We start from the raw sequence: 12421 nt of genomic DNA on the forward strand, positions 1-12421 counted from the left end.
ATAGGTAGACGGATTTTGTTGAAACAATTTTCTGGGACAGCTTTCTTTATTTCTCGTCAAGACGCGACGCAGGGCGACCATGGTGAGCCGATACTGACCGAGATGGACGAAGTGTACGATTTTTTTTTCACATACCTTTTTATTGCAACACAGATTCATTAGGTACTTGCAACGGCTCATCAGAAGTCAGAACCCTCAGGGAACGTGCCGAATTCTGACGGGATGTAAAGTCATTTGAGTTTTGAACCTATCTAGCACTTCACTGTCCCCGGCAGCTGCTATTGCTTCCGCTTGTCGCCTCTGAAGACGATTCAAACGAGCGACGTAGGCATACGGGTATGCTGATAAAGGCTTATCGATTCACCGCAGTTACAGATACCGCGTCTTCCGTGTACCTACACGAAAGATAGGTACCAGACTTATGTGTCTTGGCGGAGGTTATCATGAAATAATCGCCTCTAAAGGGACATGTGTAAGAATCGGCTGTTATGAGCAATGGTTATAATCTCAAGAGTCTTCCTGTATATTTTGGTAGCCCTCCCCGTCCGAATGAACGGAATGGCCATCCTGTGTGATGTTTCTTTTCTTGCGATGGCTCGAAATGCGTCGGGGGTAGATGGAATGCGTGACACTCGATTCCGAGTGGACTTTTTGCCATCGCATTTTGAGGTAAGATCAGACCGCTGACGTAGGGAAGCATAACGTCTTATAGTCAACCTCTGCGCGGCTAACTAATAAATTTAATGACGTATTGTTTGACAATGTGGAGGGCACGTTTATTACGCGTTTTATGAGTCTTTCTATCTTTCTTAGTTTTCAAGATATTGCAGAGTCGGGTCAAATACAGTCCGATTTCCGACCACCATAGCGAATTAGGTGGTTCGGCCTACAGTCACGAAATGCATACATCAAGCTTATTTTGAGACAAATCCAAGACCCAATAACTAAACCTAAATCCAAAACCTATAAATCCCAGACACAGCCCAATCGCATCACAACTTAAAAATGTGCTTACACCACATGTCGTTATAGCCCCTTTTACACACCCCTAAAGGTTGAAAGCATTTGTTTGCATGGAGTCTAAAAAACTGTTTGAGGTTGTTTGGGGGGGGGGGGCGAGGTTGTTTGAAAATCTGAGTAAACTTTTCTTCCGTCAGCAGAGAAGTTAACAGTTTTCGCTCGAGCCTAAAGACCGATCACTCCGTTACACACCAATTGACTCATTACCATTTGCATGATAGAATTGTTGTACTGGGACAAAGGCATCAGTAAACAAGAATGATTCACACTAGTTACGCTTATATAATACGTTACTGGCGTGAAATACCTTATTCGTTTTTACTGACTAGTAACAGCATAATCCATCGGAGCCCTTATTTTATTTTGCAGTTAGATAACTGCAAAACGGCACTAAAGGCAACTTTGTGCCGATACAACTGGCGCGATAAGCTCTACCAGAAGCGGAAGAGGATGTGCGACATGCAAAACACTCGATTAGGGCATTATAACGATGATAGAATCTCTCCCGAGCGAACATTACACGACACACACACACACAAAAAAAACAAATGCTAACTATCGCGTGCCGGGTATACACGTACGTTCGTTGAGCGTGAATCATCAATAAAGCAGGACGCCTAATTAGCCCGCATTGTGTTACCAGAACCAAGCAAACATGCATTAGCCGGTAGTCTATAAAGAACCCGCAACACATTCAGGTTCGAGGGTGTGCCAGCTCGTTTTACACGACAAATCCCATCCAGCTCGGCACCACCACTTCTGGCCTGTCACGTCCAGCCCACCGACTAATTTACCTACGTAGGTACTTACATACGGTTGCAGTGCTATACGGAAAAAAACGACTTCCTAGTAGGTATCTTTGCAGCTCACCTTGGCTCCATGGTTCATGGTCCACATGACTTGGCACCGGTTCAGAGCATGATACCGATGAAACGATGCTGATGGTATGCACCAAATTCAAAAGAGAGAAAAATCGCAGAGAGGAGACGTATCTGAAAACGTAGCGGTTAATATCCTCTCTGATCACTCATCTAAATTCACTCAACGCTCAACGAGTTCACCCGAGTGATCGGACGAATGACATTCTTGAGCTTGCAACATACTCTCAATGTAACGACCCTGCATAAAGTAAGTTCATTTTGCTGGATACAGCATACACCGACACATCGCCAGACAGTGCCATCTCGCTTCAGCCAATGGTCCATACCGTCATATACAAACGCCAGCTTTGTCTTGTAATATAACAGCCATGATCACATTACTGTTCGTCACTGAAAGTCACGCCTGGACAAACTCAGTACGCGAATCATGCTGTCTCCGTTCGACGGGTTTTCATTCGCTGGTTCGGGTTCCTTGGTGGCAGCGGCTCGCTTTCTCGCTGCCTTCTCCAGCGCCGCCGCCGGCCACTCAAACGCCAGGGAGAACACGGCTGCGATCGCCACGTTGACGACTAGGTCGGCCAGGAACCAGAACACGAGCCAAAGATGGCTGCCGGCCACTGGTTCGCGCGCCTGACTGACATACCAGACCATCAACTGGATGGAGGTGAGGTAAGTAGCGTACGTCAGTCGCGAGAGCGGCCACCACACAGGGTGAGAGAGTAGAGCGTTCACAGGACCACCACGACCCTTGGCGCAGGCCCAGATCACCCAGGCGATGCAGAGACCCCAGGCAGGCCGGTGGAGCGCCGCGTACGACACAGCCACGGCCGGCGTCCACTCTGAGTCGGGTTCACTGTTGTATTTCCACATACCGAGCACAACCAGCAGAGCCACTGCCGTGGAGAGAGCCCAGAGTAGACCGCAGACCAGCCGTGAAGGGCGCTTCGGTGGCTCGGGATCCACCAGCATCAGACCCAGCGCCAGGCCGATCAGGTAAGGGGCCGCCCGCGACCACGGCGCGTTATACACCAGCAGCGTGAAGTCGGCCATCACGTCCGGATCGGTGGCGCGCCGGTTGAGGTTGAGCAGAGTTGGCGGCAGGTCCTTCACGTAGGTGATGACTCCCGGGATCACAACGGAGGCCAGCGAGATGAATCCAAACGGCAGCCAGCCGGCACGTGGCCAGCGGAGCACCGGGAGAACCAGCAGTGGGGCCACCAGGAACAGCTGCATGTCGAGCGCCAGGTACCAGGACTGGTCGATGCACACCGTCTCGTCGTTGGGAAAGAAGTTGTTGATGTAGAGCAAGTTGTGCCACCACGACTCTTGACAGCCGGTGATGCCGAAGGCGGCGAAGTTGACTGTGGTGAACGTCCCGCTGCCGATGTGACGCAGCAGGGTGGCCGTGAACCAGATGACGGCTGCGTAGAGCGGCGTCAATCGCAGCAGACGGTGCAGGTATAGCGCCGGTAGCTGGCGGAGTCCGACCGGCCGGCCGGCGCCGGCCTCGCGCGCCAGTCCGAGCGACACCATCGCTCCGCTGACCACCAGGAACGTGTCCACCGCCGGCATGGCGTTCACGATCACCTGGAACGGCAGCGGCTCGATGAACTCGGCTAGCTTCCCCATGTTGCTCACCGGTAACAGGTATAGACCGATGGCGTAAATGTGCCCAAGAATGATCCAGGCCATAGTGAGAAAGCGGATCCCGTGCAGGCACCCGATTGTGCGAGGGTCTTTGGCGGTGTTCAGCAGACGTGGCACACTGTCGTACAGCGAGAAGGCGCGCACGAGGGTGCCGGCACGCGACGGCGGCGGCGGCACCGAGCCTCGGTACACGGGTAGAGGGTTGCTGCGCCGCCGCGGGAGTGGCAAGCGCAGTTCGTGCGCCGCTGCCACGTCCAGAGCTGTGCAGACGAGCAGAGTTACAGCGACCAGCGCCAGCACGACCACCAGCGCCCAGTCGCCGGCGTCCAGGTCAGCCGACTCTCCCTCGGCGTGGCAGTCGCTGACGGTCGCCGTCAGACCGCTCCCGCCGAGCGACTCTGTCAGGGAGACGCTCACGTCCTCAGTATCACAGGAGGACGGCACGCAGTAGGCGTAGCGCACGGCCGGCGGCGCGAGACCAAGTCCGGCCAGGATGGGAAGTGCTGGAACCAGACTCAATCCGTCGGTAACGCTGGGACTGCTTGAGATCACGGCCGAACAGACCTGGCCTGAGAAGTCGAGCTGCGCAAGGTCCGGGTGATCCGAGGCGTTCAGGTGTACACGTACCGAGCGGCAGCCGTCCCATGAGCCGAGCAGGTTCGTGTTACCGTACAGGAGACCATCGGGGAACTTGCCGGACGCGTCGGCCATCCGGAGGGCCCATAGCTGCGGCCTCAGCCGATTACTCAGTTCCTCAGCGTAGATACGACTGTGGTTTCGACAGAGTTCTCCCGGTACTGCATCCTGAGTCGGCGCTATCCACCCGTGCCAGGTCGTCTGGGCGAGTGTGTCACGAGCTCTGTCTTCCAACCGGGAATCATCATGGACACGGTACTCGAGGCGTTTCAGATGATCGTGTCCCATTCTCGCCACATTCCAAGTTTCAGTCTCATCCGTCTCTAGCTGCAGCGCGCCGGGCAGCAGAGGATGTCTTGACTTTGAATGCTCCTCGCGCTCCAGCTGACGCTCCAACTCCGTTTCTGATCCCTCCACTTGCGGAGGAACGCACACATGCTCCACCAGGCGAGAGATTGTCGATTCCGGTAGATGAGCGTACACCCGGGCTGCGGGGCAGCCGAGCGGCAGTGGATGCACCTGCGCCCAACCGGCCGCCCCACCCTTCACAGCCACCGCAACAACTAGCAGTCCGGCCAGTAACCTAGACTCCATCGTCACCGAGGTCACTGAATGAATACGAACAACGCTACCAGCGCACTGTCTTGGCTTCAGTCTACCGAACGTCAGACTGGCAGACCGTGCAGCCCCATACTGGGTGGTGGCGACGAGCCGAGGCGATAACCAGCGATATCAGGCCGGGGCGGGATTCGATCAGTGTCCTATCTGCAGTTCCGATAGAAAGGTCGTTGACACATGCCGCATGCGGCATCTGTGCATCCGGGGAGAAAGGACGACGTGAATTCGTCACCCTTTGCTGACATCGGAAAACTGAAGAAGCGGTTGTACTTTATGGGTTATAAGATATGGCACTGTGTGCAGGGCAAAATGCGAAATGCGCAATGTGCAGGGTTATGTAGGGGAGCGGGAGAGCGGCCGTACCAGCTTGGTGATTAGTTTGAGTCAGTGTCCGTTTTAGTTTACCTTGGTTTATGTAGGGGAGCGGGAGAGCGGCCGTACCAGCTTGGTGATTAGTTTGAGTCAGTGTCCGTTTTAGTTTACCTTGGTTTTGTTGTTAAAATTGTACGCGTGGGATATTTAGGCAGGGGTCTGAAAGGAGGCCAGCGCGGCGGGAACCGCACGGGCACATCGGCCGCCATCTATGGCCTCGAGGCGGCTGATGTGGGCGTGGCCTACTCGGGCGAGGGACGAGACGAAAGCAGGGGAGAGGAGATCGGGGCTCTTGGTGTCTGACTGCCGTCCGGTACGGACATCGAGCCCCCGACTGCTCTCTGCTGCTGGCTCACCTGGCTCGAGGTAGGTTCCTGTCACGCAGGAATTGATGCTGGGCTCAAAGCACATCCCATAGTTAGGATAGGAGCACCGGGGTGGAGGTTCGTAGGTAGTTTCGCGCGTCGGTAACCGTTAGGGTAGTGATAGGGTAGAAACTTGCGGAAACGGAAATAATCGGTCGTCTCGGATCCAATTCAATGCGCAGTCCTTTGTGATGTTCGGTTTTACAATAAATGGGGTTTGAATTGACCAGATGCATTTGGAGATGGGTTGAGTCGGAGGAGAACGGAGGTTGAGCGGAGTCAGATTCATTCGGTGCCCAGTTAGTCATTGTGGCTCAGGAGCTTAGCTCCAAACCCAGGGTTCGCTACAAACCGCGTGTGCCCCAAAATGGCGGAGTTATTCACCTGAACCACGATGCATAGTTTAGTACATTTAGTTCAGAGGACAGTGGCCCGGGTGGCAGACGGGTAAAAGGCTGGGAGACGTCCCGGCCGACCACTGATCCTGTAGAGTAGAGTAGAGATCCGGAGGGGAGGTAACGAAGGGCCTACAGGACCGGCCTAAGCCCCCCTCACATAATGGTGCTAATCGGCCGGGAACGTTCTTTCAAGTGAAATTCGGCTGAACAACGTTTTTCTCCCGGTAGGTGTCAGGCACGCCATTAGGTACGTAAGCCTTAAACTGCATTATCTAGTGAAACGCCCTGCCCGTAAAGTCGCCGGAATCGCTTGTTAGTACGTGGTTTTGTAAATCTTAAACTGTTTAAACAAACGGCTAACAGTAAGTCTAAAAAAACGTTTTTCATTCTTGCTGGTATGAGGATACGCCGCTAACGTAAGACTTAAACTGCATTTGGCGAAACGGCCTGCTGTAAATCCAGTGCGCTTGCTCAGTACGTGATTTTGTAAATCTTAAACTGTGTAAATCAGACGGCTGCAGCTGTTAGACGCCCCCACCGAATTGATCTTGAAAGAACGGTCGATTGAGCCATTCTAAATTTATTCAATTTACTCCGCTCAATATCCGAACTTCTGGGAACAAACGAGCCAAGCCAGCAGCCAAAATTGATAGGCAAAAGTTTGCGATGACTGCAATAAAAATAGCAACACTAAGAAAACCGAAATGCAGCTTGCGAGTTGCAAATATGCTGTGTGAATGAGCAAATACGATATAGTTGACAATAGCCGTTTTTACGACGGCCATCGGGTACACATTTGGTTCACAATTTGTCATAATTGATGGTCAAATTAGATTAAAGGTGTTTCTTCGTAGCTATTAACTAAGGTAGCGCTGATTATTTATATGCCTTCTTTGTCAAACTATCAGACCATCAACTAAAAACACCAATGAATTCAAAAATATTAAAATATTTGCTGTAAAGGAGATGTGGTACGGATTTGATCAAATTAGATCTTTTCGCCAAATTGCCCGTCGTGAAAACGGCTAATATAGTTGAGAGTGAAGTGTGGGTGTGCGGGCTGTCTCTGAAACTGAGGCTGTCTGGAATTGAGGATGTGTAAATTGCATGTGAGAGTAAAAAAAGGGTGTGGCATGTGAGAGTTAAAATGTGGAGAATGCAACTGTGTGGGAGTAAGAGTGTAGAATGAGAGGTGAGATCGGATCAAAAATGAGAATTAGTCAGTCTGTTTGCTTGTGTGGTGATTGCACTTGGATGAGTGAAAGGTGCAGATGTACGTGCGTGAACTGAGTGAAAGAGGAGAATGCTTCTGTGACACGGTGAGGTGACTGTCTGAGAATTGCGAGTATGCCGAAAGAATGGACGAATAATCTGACATACGCACTGCAGTGAAACGGGCGACACATTTCCTACTTGACGTTTACAAAAGTGTCCTTAATTGATCAAAGTCTGTTCAAAGTTGAAACCTTGTTATGTCTTGAAATACCCACGAAGTTAAGGATTAATTGCACAAAATATAGAGCTTCTACATTCATTTCTAGAGAGATGATCTTCCTTATAATGGCCGCGTAGTTTACCGTGATTTACAACGATTTTCTTTCCACACGATTTAGATATTGTTGGTTGTCAAAGATTAAAATTAAAATTAAAATTCATAAAGGTTAGATCCCTCGTATGCTTGGGAAACATTAAAAATTTGATCTACCCGCGGCCGGAGACAGAAAAGTTTTGCTCCTGGCACATGCCTTAATTGAATTTTACTATGTAAATTCGCGTCTGGAGAAAAACGGTATAATCAAATGCTGTGTCGATTCTTCTTATCACAAAGAGCCGCGTCAGCCAGTTAACAGAGATCTGCGACCACAAAAACACCCGAGACAGACGGGGTAAGAAGTGGTGACCTCCACATCTGTACTTTCACTCGCCACTTTTTGTACGGCAAGCGGGCCGCTCTCGATGTCGTTTTGCGGCTGGTAGGACGTTTTTTATCGAATCGGCCATGACATCAAGGTTTGCGTCTAGACAGTGAGGATCAAACAAAAGTCACTGTTACTGCCTTAACTGAGGCACCATCCTTCGGCCATATTGAGACACAGTCTGTATGAAACCCATTTAAATAATCAGCTTTAATCGATGCTTCCTTTTCAGTAATCCGTAACAATGCTGTGTAAATCCATTGTCAGCGTGATGTCGGGTGATGTAAAGAATATCCATAGCTGAGAAAAACTCTTAACGTGGTCGATTCAAATCTAGCACATAGTGAAGTCGAGCAACACCAAATTCAGCATTCCAGTTTGATCCGGTTGGCCGATTGTCAGGCGACGTGCGCACCAAGGGGCCGCAGCCGGCCGGTGAACAAAGATCCACGACAAAAAACCGCCCCAGACAGACGGGAAGTGATGTTGTGACCTTCCAGCCGCTGGTGGCACGGGCCGCCCTCAACGCTTTTTTTGCGACCAGTAAAATGTTTAGGCGGGTCGACCTTGGCTTTAGGATACGCATCACGGCAGTGAGGATCAGATCCAACACGACTCGGTCTGACCCTGGACGTCACCTCCAGACCCGGACTCTCACGGCAAGGACGAGACAGGCAAAAAGGCTAAACCAAAGTAATACACAAACAGAAACGGTCACCACCCACGGTCGTCGTTCTCACCAGACGTGTGCGATTACCGAGATGAATCAGGCGATTGAAGAAGCTCACATTGGTATTAGCCGGCTAAATTACGTCAAAACTAGAAAGCGCAGGCCAGAAGCGTACGGAACAGTGTTGGAACTATTGGCAAAACACATTTGTAATTTAAGATAGTATTTATATGAAATGTATTGAAGAAGTTCAAATTTGTTGGAAAGGCTCTCATAGATCAATAATGTCATGCTTGTAGAGGTCTAGTTAGAGTTACACAAGCTAGTGGCGGATCAAATATCATTAATTAACAATAAATGCTTCGTTATCTTTATGACGCTGAATTAGACTTTGTAATGCGGTGATCAATTAGGAATTAGGCATTCGGCATAACTGACATGTGCGAGAGGAACCGATTGTGGGTGTACTGGCGAGTCGTATGTACCTACTCTTATTATGCCGCGTCATCATTTAACGTGGCGTCCAACCCGTTTAAATCGCTCATCTGTGTAGCTCGCTTACTGGAGGGCGCTGTCTCGACCCAAGGTCACCATAGCCACTGAGATGACAAGCACAGTGGGCCAAGGGCGGTGCACTCTGAACCCGAGCACGTTTGTGGCTGGCTTTATTTGGAATATTGGGAGGAGGAGTCAGTGCACGACTATCCATTCGCGTTATAACTATATGCAAATAGGAATAACATACGAATACTTCGCAGTCCTTTGTGATGTTCGGTTTTACAATAAATGGGGTTTGAATTGACCAGATGCATTTGGAGATGGGTTGAGTCGGAGGAGAACGGAGGTTGAGCGGAGTCAGATTCATTCGGTGCCCAGTTAGTCATTGTGGCTCAGGAGCTTAGCTCCAAACCCAGGGTTCGCTACAAACCGCGTGTGCCCCAAAATGGCGGAGTTATTCACCTGAACCACGATGCATAGTTTAGTACATTTAGTTCAGAGGACAGTGGCCCGGGTGGCAGACGGGTAAAAGGCTGGGAGACGTCCCGGCCGACCACTGATCCTGTAGAGTAGAGTAGAGATCCGGAGGGGAGGTAACGAAGGGCCTACAGGACCGGCCTAAGCCCCCCTCACAGTTATATGGCTTTGTTGGGAAAACAAGCATACACTACTTAGAGCACATCATGGGTGCCGGGTATAGCACGAAATGAGCAGCACGGCATCGAACATTTCAAAACGACTGATCAGAACCAATCCAAGTAGTAAGTACACTTTACACTGAAATTTACTCACTTATGCCTCGGTCTCTTATTGATACCGATAGCAGATACACCAACATGCGTATAACAACGGTATCAATTTAACTGTAGTCCCCCTAATCCTGTTCAAACAACGCATGCCACTGGTGTCCTAGTCAAGGCACCAGTCTCCGATAAAAGGCTGACTCAGCTGCCCACGTGAAGGTCAATGAACTCCACACGAGATGCCGACTGATGAGCGGTGACTACACGGCCTCCTGTTAGGGATTACGGCTAATGCCCGGGTTATCGATACAGATAAACGGCTTGGTTGCATCCTCAAAGCTGATAGTCTGGTTCAGGAAGGCTTTATTGTTCAATGAAGCGATTAAATATATCGTAGATTCACATGACGAGTGAAGTCAAGCAGCCTATCAAGAATTAAGTTGCATGTGCTTTCTTTGAATTCTCATTTCTCATTCTCCTGGTAAAAAGAGATGATTGGTAAGGGACCATGACAGATTAAAACGTAGATATGACGCATGATTCATTCTGTATTTCATCGCATCCCCTGCCGTTTTCACCCACGACCAAAGACGAACATCCTGCCACCATTCCGTTAGAAAAGTCTCTAACGTTACCGGGGCTGTCACCAACCGACACCAAAGACTGGGCGGCCTCCCGGCCAGAGCGGAGGTCCATCCCGGTACCAGGCACTTCCAAATCACATCCAACGTGTCACCGCTAACACTTTGAGTTACATGGCTCCTCCTAGGTTCAGTATCCTGCAAGGTTGCATTCAAAAATAAAATCACTAGGCCACACGCCACATAAACGAAGCTCAGGATTGTATCAAATACACTAATTATGTCAACATCATACACTTCATGAAGGCCGAGCACATTGACCAGGAACAGTAACACTTGAAAAAGTCTCAATCACTGCTCTCGACTATCACATCTGCGGGCGTACCTGGCAGAAACAGAGTACTGACGAGTTCACCTGACCGAGTACCGAACTCTGATATCACTGTTAGGAGCGTGTCCACTCCCTCGTCTTCTCCCGAGACCGAACCAAACCAAATGGAGTCCAACCACCCGCCGACACCGAAGGACGGGACCCTCCACAGCACGCGCACCGTTCCCATCACAGCCTTCAGGTACGATGAAAGCAACGCTGAACGAAACAGGCCAGACTGCCGCGTCCGTCTCACGTCAGTGTTTGATTTGTTCAGCGCGGTTGGCCGCTGGCGGTGCCACCTATCGGCGAGTATGCGAACCTGAGTGTTATGTTGCCCTCAGAAGCAGAAAGCGCTCCAGCAGCTGAGGATGATTTTGTAGTCCGCTGGTGTCCTTGACCACCAGTTGTCGGGCATATGCGTCCTTAATAAGCTCGTTCCAGTCGGCATTCTTGGACTGAAATAAAACAGTGGCACAAGGTGACATAAAATGCCATTGCAGTGACTGGCTCTACAAGTGCAAGCACACGGAAAGGTGGTAAAAGGTGCAAGCTATAATGCGACGATCTGATAGGCAGAAAATCAGACAGGTTATAAAAGCAATCAACACGACGAGTACAAAGTCGCACCATGCTCAATATGTCAGCAAACGTAAACATATCAAGCATCTACAATCAAATGCATTGCAATAGCGATATAATTTGTCAGGTGTTCAAGCGTTGAAAAAAAAACACTTCATGACAACATCAGCATGTAACAAAGTGGGAAGACACACAGATAGACAGACATACAAACGGATGACAGACAAGCAGACATACACACAGACATGAAAACAGAGGATCTACAGACAGAGTCGCGTTCGACAGACATACAGCCTCTGCGCCCGTCCGGGCCGACACTCACCAGCGTTCCGAGGTCGCCGCAGATGTAGAGGCAGTTCTTGGCGCGGGTGAGGGCCACGTTCAGTCGACGCAGGTCACCGAGGAAGCCCAGGTCGCCGACGAAGTTGGAGCGCACGAAGGAGAGGACCACCACGTCCCTCTCCTGGCCCTGGAATCCGTCCACTGTGCCCACCTGCACGGCGAGCGTCTTGGCCGGGCTGCCGGACAGAGGCGACACGCGAGGTCAGCCCGCGGGGCGCGGACAGCCGGCAATGGCGGATATTGAGACTTTGGAGGGTAACGATGCCGATGGCTTGGCTTAGAGGATGGTTGCGACTGATCAGCACTCCTCAGCGCCTTCAGATGTATATCTTGTTATGTCTTTTTATGCGGATATTCTTACATTAACGCCTATCTTTTTGGGGACGGCGCAGGCAGATTCTTCCTTCGCTCTTATATGGAATCGTCACCTTGATGAGGAAAAACAATGAAATTATTTTTCACAGAAGCAGCTGTTTATCTCTCTAAAAAATTATGGTGTGAATCATGTAAACAGTATCAAGTTTCCAGCATTTGCTGCACGTGCTAACAGTGTATTACTGTTATATCCCACCTTTGCCCGAGCTGTTCCTGTATGAGCTTCCTCTGGTGATTGTACGGGGTGATGACGGCCACGGACGGTCGCTGGGCGCCCGGGCACAGTCGAGCCACGGTCTCCACCACCCGCACCACCAGCGCCGCCTCGCGGTCATTGGAGAAACCACTGTGGACGAGCACAGAAGGCGGTTAGCGACGGCGAATAGATGGGGAGTGACTGGCACGGG

The 12421-nt window shown here is 50.6% G+C and overlaps 2 protein-coding genes across 3 annotated transcripts in view; both read right to left on the bottom strand.

Moving 5' to 3' along the window:
- Nucleotides 1–359: 359 nt before the first annotated feature.
- On the bottom strand, nucleotides 360–4873 carry LOC122385495 (nose resistant to fluoxetine protein 6-like). The gene has a single exon (XM_043373828.1). The coding sequence runs from the start codon at nucleotides 4776–4778 to the stop codon at nucleotides 2289–2291; it is 2490 nt and encodes an 829-aa protein (XP_043229763.1). The 5' UTR covers nucleotides 4779–4873; the 3' UTR covers nucleotides 360–2288.
- A 5421-nt stretch (nucleotides 4874–10294) lies between these two features.
- The window catches only part of LOC122385486, a 29458-nt gene continuing 27331 nt past the window's right edge, over nucleotides 10295–12421 (bottom strand). For both annotated transcript variants that reach the window (XM_043373819.1, XM_043373818.1), the window contains 3 exons: nucleotides 12211–12360; nucleotides 11620–11815; nucleotides 10295–11173 (listed from right to left, as the gene is read on the bottom strand). In XM_043373819.1, the coding sequence (XP_043229754.1) occupies nucleotides 11045–11173; nucleotides 11620–11815; nucleotides 12211–12360 (475 nt within the window). In that variant the 3' untranslated portion in view covers nucleotides 10295–11044. The remainder of the gene's footprint in view (nucleotides 11174–11619; nucleotides 11816–12210; nucleotides 12361–12421) is intronic.

The sequence above is a fragment of the Amphibalanus amphitrite genome, unplaced genomic scaffold, assembly GCF_019059575.1.
Source record: "Amphibalanus amphitrite isolate SeventyFive unplaced genomic scaffold, NRLGWU_Aamphi_draft 000220F_arrow, whole genome shotgun sequence".
NCBI lineage: Eukaryota > Metazoa > Arthropoda > Thecostraca > Balanomorpha > Balanidae > Amphibalanus > Amphibalanus amphitrite.

What these genes read in the sequence shown, in the direction of transcription:
- LOC122385495 (XM_043373828.1), bottom strand. Translation starts at nt 4,778, where the DNA reads ATGGAGTCTAGGTTACTGGCCGGACTGCTAGTTGTTGCGGTGGCTGTG.